The sequence below is a fragment of the Zea mays genome, chromosome 7 (assembly GCF_902167145.1).
Source record: "Zea mays cultivar B73 chromosome 7, Zm-B73-REFERENCE-NAM-5.0, whole genome shotgun sequence".
Classification (NCBI taxonomy): Eukaryota; Viridiplantae; Streptophyta; class Magnoliopsida; order Poales; family Poaceae; genus Zea; species Zea mays.
In genome coordinates, this window is record NC_050102.1 from 4,338,931 (window position 1) to 4,345,138 (window position 6,208).

Here is a 6,208-nt window from a genome sequence, read left to right on the forward strand (position 1 = left end):
TTAATGCATACACATCAGGGAAGGATAAAATTTCTACTTTATCTACCTTTTCCCCTCAAGATAAAATTATTGTTCCATCAACTGGACAAGTCATCTGCGAACAAGATGTGGCTTGATGGCCAACCAAATGTGTGCAGGAAAAAAAATTGTCAAAAGCTTGTAAAACCTGACGTCACAGCAAAGTTAAAAATCATCATCATCATCATCATAAAAACGAAACTAATGCAAACAAAACAAGAAACGAAGAAATCATCAATCAACAACAAAAGAAAAAAGGAAAGAGCAGTGGCGCAAGAATCTTCAAAATCCGAAGGGCAAAATGGTCCCATGAAAAGCCCTACTTTGCCCGAGAATAAACAAAACGACCTCCTCCGCCCGCCCGCCCGCCCGCCTGCCCGTCGGCGTTGTTTCGTCTCCACCGCCGCTCTCCTCTCCAGTCTCCCACCACCGCTCGTCTCCCCGTACCGCCCGCAACCCCCCTCCCCTGCGAGATCCGGGGCGCGATGTGGCGCAGCTGCGTCTCGCGAGGCCTCTCCAGGGCCAAGGCCTCCGCCTCCAGGCTCCTCTCCACGGCGTCGGTACGCCTGATCCGCCTCACTGCGCTCGATCGATCCGTTTCCTTCTTCGTTTCGGAAATCCTGGCCCTATATTTTTTTTTTGTGTTCGTTGATCGTGGAACCGGCGGTTCGCCGCTGTTCAGATGGATGGGTAAGGTTATTTGGGATAGGATTATAGGAAACTTGCCTGTTTTCAGAGCAGCTTGGTCCGCAGTGTGATGCGATGTGAACGTTTACTTTTTCCGATAATGTGGGGACTGATCCCATTTGCTCATGTGATTTGCCCGCCTGCAGTCGTCCTACACGGTGGTCGACCACACCTACGACGCGGTGGTGGTGGGGGCCGGCGGCGCGGGGCTCCGGGCGGCGATCGGCCTCTCCGAGCACGGCTTCAACACCGCGTGCATCACCAAGCTCTTCCCCACGCGCTCGCACACCGTCGCGGCTCAGGTGAGACTACGCCCTGCGGCATAACGTTTCCTGCTACTCTAGCTGATGTTTTTTTGTGTGTGTGTGAAAAAAAGGAATTCGTTGGGGGGTTTTACAGCTGCCATGCAGTTACGAGTGCAGAACATAATGCAAAAAAACTGCTGTATATTTTAATCAAAATTAGTTCCAGTTTCCCACTGACTGTTGACGCATGACTAATGTATGTATGGTTTGCCATCGAATTACTTTTGTACTCCAGTCCATTGTTGTGCCAGTTATTTCTAGTTAGGATTTTTCCTTCGTTTCATACTTTTGTATAACCCTAGTTCACATTGATAAACGAGCAACAGCATTTTAATTTGTTTAAATAGGTCTAAGGTTGCACAAAAGTTCTTCAGCATTGATGCATGGTATATTTTTTCTTTAGTACCATGCACTGCTAGTTTGTGTGATCCAGTTGTGCTCTAACATGCAAGAACATGTTATGCAGGGAGGCATAAATGCTGCACTTGGAAACATGAGTGAAGATGACTGGAGGTGGCATATGTATGACACTGTTAAGGGAAGCGATTGGCTGGGTGAGCTACTTCATCATGATTTTACCCCGCATCTAGTTTTATATTTTAGTGGAAAGGAACTGGCATATTTGGCTCGCAATATATCCTCCTTAATAAGAACATGGAAATCTTCAAGCAAATGTCGATCGAATTGTCTTATGTTTTGACATCCTCATCCATTTCCAGGTGACCAGGATTCTATTCAGTATATGTGCAGAGAGGCACCAAAAGCTGTTATAGAGCTTGAGAACTATGGACTACCATTTTCAAGAACTGAAGAGGGAAAGATATACCAACGTGCCTTTGGAGGGCAGAGCTTAGATTTTGGCAAAGGTCAGTCTGTAACTTGTTCTGAAAAGCACCCTTTTACTTATTGTATTCTGCCTGCTCTAACTGTGTGCTCTCATCAGGTGGACAAGCCTACCGTTGTGCCTGCGCTGCTGACAGAACAGGACATGCTATGCTGCACACACTATATGGTCAAGCAATGAAGCACAACACTCAATTTTTTGTGGAATACTTTGCTTTGGACCTTCTCATGGACAATGAAGGTAAGATATTTTGCATTGCAAGATATAAAAGGTGAATCAGAGGACCATGCCTTGAAGCTCCTGTTACTGTTAGTTGTTTTATTTTTGAATTTCCTGGCATGTGTGCTCCTTAGCCCATTATTGCTATGGTGGCCTGTTTCAATTGCTATGCCTTTCCATGAACCTTGGCTTGCTTATGTGTTCCTATGTAATTGCACTTTTGTTCACAATGCAATTCATGCTGCTGTTGTTTTGATTGGATGATATATGAAGCCCATTGCAACTTTCAACTATGGTTAAAGTTTATATATTAATTAACTAGCAACAATATTCCAGGAAAATGTCAGGGAATCATTGCCTTAAACATGGAGGATGGAACTCTTCACCGTTTCCGTGCTTCTAATACAATTCTAGCCACAGGAGTAAGGAGCCTTTCGATTTTGGCGTACTGATTTTTTCTTTTGTTTGCACCAACTTTGGTGACAAATTCTCTTTTGCTTTATGAACACAGGGTTATGGCAGGGCATATTTCTCAGCAACCTCAGCACACACTTGTACTGGAGATGGCAATGCTATGGTTGCACGTGCTGGTTTACCTCTCCAGGCCAGTCTTTTCATCCAGGGTTTCATTACTAGTTTTTGGTCCATGTTCTTGTCCTCATCATGCTTACCTACAACTGCAGGATCTTGAGTTTGTACAATTCCATCCTACAGGCATTTATGGTGCTGGATGCCTGATTACTGAAGGTTGTATTCAACCCTTCCTTTCTTGTTCTTAGCTTAGGCAATTCATTTGTTTGTGAACAGTTAGTCCTATAATAGTGAAGGTTTTCTTTACTGAGAATGTATGTGTCCTGTTGTCATTGTGTCACCAGGTTCCCGTGGTGAAGGTGGTATCCTTAGAAATAGTGAAGGTGAACGGTTCATGGAACGATATGCTCCTACTGCAAAAGATCTTGCTTCTCGTGATGTTGTTTCAAGATCAATGACAATGGAAATTAGAGAAGGACGTGGTGTAGGTATGTGTTGCAGCACTAGATTTGTTTTAGGTGCCTGATTTTTTCCTTCCTCTGCTTGTAACTTATCTTTGAACCGATCACTACAGGGCCATTGAAGGATCACATTTATTTGCATCTGAACCATCTGCCACCTGAGGTTCTCAAGGAAAGGCTTCCTGGTATTTCTGAAACTGCTGCTATTTTTGCTGGTGTTGATGTCACCAAGGAGCCCATTCCAGTTTTGCCTACTGTGCACTACAATATGGGCGGTATTCCAACAAACTACCATGGGGAGGTTTGTATTGAGCATGTTGTAGACATGATTAGTATGGGTCAAAACCTGCTGGTATGATATTATAAAAGAAAATGCTATTCTGCATAACAGGTAGTGGATATCAAGGGTGATAATCCAGATGCTGTTGTTCCTGGTCTAATGGCTGCTGGTGAAGCAGCCTGTGCATCTGTTCATGGTGCGAATAGGCTAGGCGCAAATTCGCTTCTTGACATAGTTGTTTTTGGCAGAGCTTGTGCAAACAGGGTAGCAGATATTTCTAAACCAGGCAGGTTCCTTATCTTTACTTGGTTGTTTGTTTCCTTTGGTTCTTCCTACGCTCCTAATATCCATTTTGCACCCTGTTACAGGTGAGAAGCAGAAACCTCTGGAAAAAGATGCTGGAGAAAAGACCATAGCCTGGTTGGACAAGCTGAGGAATGCGAATGGGTCATTGCCAACTTCCAAGATCCGTCTCAACATGCAGCGTGTTATGCAAAATAATGCTGCTGTATTCCGTACACAAGAAACACTTGAAGAAGGTATCGTTCATGCTCTTTGTGTAGTTCCTTTTACTACTATTATGCGCATCTGAAGCTTGTATGACGAAAAATTGTATACATAAGTGCACACTTCTTTTGGGAATTTTATTCACAATGTGTTCTCACTGACGTCATGACTATTAGGTTGTGAGCTGATTAGCAAAACATGGGAAAGTTTCCATGATGTGAAGCTCAGTGACCAGAGTCTCATTTGGTATGTTTTATCTCATAAGGAAGCGTCCATTTCATTTGATTTTCACTATTGCATTTATGATCCATTTCTCTTCCTCCATAATTTTGTAATTTGTTTCGACAGGAACTCTGACCTGATAGAGACCCTTGAGCTGGAAAATCTTTTGATAAATGCATGCATAACCATGTATTCGGCAGAGGCTCGGAAGGAAAGCAGAGGAGCTCATGCTCGTGAGGATTTCACGGTTTGAAGCTATTCTTTTGACTCTATACACTTTGATGACGCACTTCTATGTTATAAGCAATAACTTCTAGTACTTGATTACAGACAAGAGATGACGAGAAGTGGATGAAGCACTCACTGGGGTAATTATCTTCTGTTCACTAAGCTACCAGAAACAATATCAAATAATTTTTCTGCTGTTAGTTTATTGCACTGTTTGACATGCTTGCCAGTGTCACAGAAGCCAATCCGTAGGCACAAAACCATAGATTGTGTAATTTGTGTTTGAGCGAACTATAAAATGTAGGAGTACCTGTGAACCACTAGTAACGAATGGCATGCATCAGCAGGTCATAAAAAGCTCATGTAGATAATCGACAACTTACATATTTGGTGGCAGAAATCAAATGCATGGTCTGAAAAATACTTCCCTTTCAGTAGAGCTATCCAGATTCACCGATGTTACTTGTACACACAGGTACTGGGAAAACGAGAAGGTTCGATTGGCATACAGGCCAGTGCACATGAACACATTAGACGATGAAGTAGAGTCCTTCCCGCCGAAAGCCCGTGTCTATTGATCGATTCGAGCCTCACACCCTCGGGAATTCCGTGTAAGGTGTTAATAAAGCAGATGGGCGTTCCTGGCTGAGAACATGATCTGAACTCGTGACCCCCCTTTTTCTGTGGTTCTGTATTTTGTCTGATTTGCTAGAAATAAAAGGAACACATGCTAATGCCTGACAGACGTTTGTGTACATGAAATTTTGCATGGGTTTGTTACTTGTTGATGCTGTACCTGCTGTTTTGAGCTCGCATGATTCATGAACGTTGCCTGATTCACGGTGCATTGGTGCGACGTTGGTTGACAGATTACTGGCCTGATTGGTTATATACTTATGGTGCCAAAAATTGTCACTTTTTCTGCCACTTAAGGTTAGGCGTTCAAATTATGTTGGTTAGGCGTTCAAATTATGTACCACAATTGGGAGGTGATGCTTAAATTGGGAGGTGATGCTTAAGCGAATCTGTCACACTTTTATAAGTCATTGACTAGTGGGACTTATGTAGCAGAAAAAATGTTGCTACAATTGTGGCTATAAACCAAACATATGCCTAATTTGTCAAACTTTTATCATGTACGGTCGCACCTATAAGCGTCGTCGTGATGCCAGGAGGGCTGCGAAGCTCGTGGCCAAGGCAGGTGCTACCGTCAGTGGCTAAGTTTTGGAAAGTTAGGATCTAGTTTCCTTTTGCATGTCTTAATTATAGAAGAGATTGGAGTTTCCTTTTGCATGCCTTAATTAGAGGAGAGATTGGAGTTTCCTTTAGAGGAGAGATTGGAGTTTCCTTTTGCAAGCCGGACCATTGGCTATATATATGTCATGTAATCAGACTTCGAGGGATAAGCAAGATCAATTATTCTAAAGTTGCTCCTCTCCCTTAAACTCTCTCAAGCCGCCGGTGAGATCTTCTCACGGTGAAGGCCTGGAGCACGACTACGAATTACGTAGCCACGGTTCGGCGATGTTGAGCGTTGAGGCGCTTGACAACCTGGTATCGGGTAGATCCTCTCCCACCCGCTCCAGCCCTCCACCATCCCCTTCCACGTCCATCGCCATGGCTGAACCCACCATCAAGGACCTCATGGAGCTGATGAAGTCGTTCCAGACTGAGTTGTCTTCCGTGAAGGTCGACATGGCCACCATGATGGACAAGTCGTCATCGCCGTCGGACGACGGCGGCGGTGGGCGCGAGGAGCCTCCTCGTGAATTCGATCGGGCCCCAAGATTCCAGAAGCTCGACTTTTCCCGCTTCGATGGCAAGACCGATCCAATGCTCTTCCTCAACAAATACAAATCCTATTTTCACCAACAGTGCACCATGCCGCAGGAGCGCGTGTGGATGA

The 6,208-nt window shown here is 44.2% G+C and overlaps 1 protein-coding gene across 1 annotated transcript; it reads left to right on the forward strand.

The window, feature by feature from the left end:
• Positions 1 to 340: 340 nt before the first annotated feature.
• On the forward strand, positions 341 to 5,044 carry LOC100279930 (uncharacterized). The gene is given in 16 exon segments (NM_001152880.1): positions 341 to 578; positions 852 to 1,007; positions 1,477 to 1,564; positions 1,730 to 1,876; positions 1,954 to 2,094; positions 2,410 to 2,495; positions 2,585 to 2,677; positions 2,757 to 2,820; positions 2,949 to 3,092; positions 3,179 to 3,366; positions 3,457 to 3,631; positions 3,714 to 3,884; positions 4,029 to 4,098; positions 4,201 to 4,321; positions 4,405 to 4,442; positions 4,778 to 5,044. Coding segments are annotated over 16 exon segments (1,860 nt in total). The 5' UTR covers positions 341 to 503; the 3' UTR covers positions 4,881 to 5,044.
• The last annotated feature ends 1,164 nt before the right edge of the window (positions 5,045 to 6,208 follow it).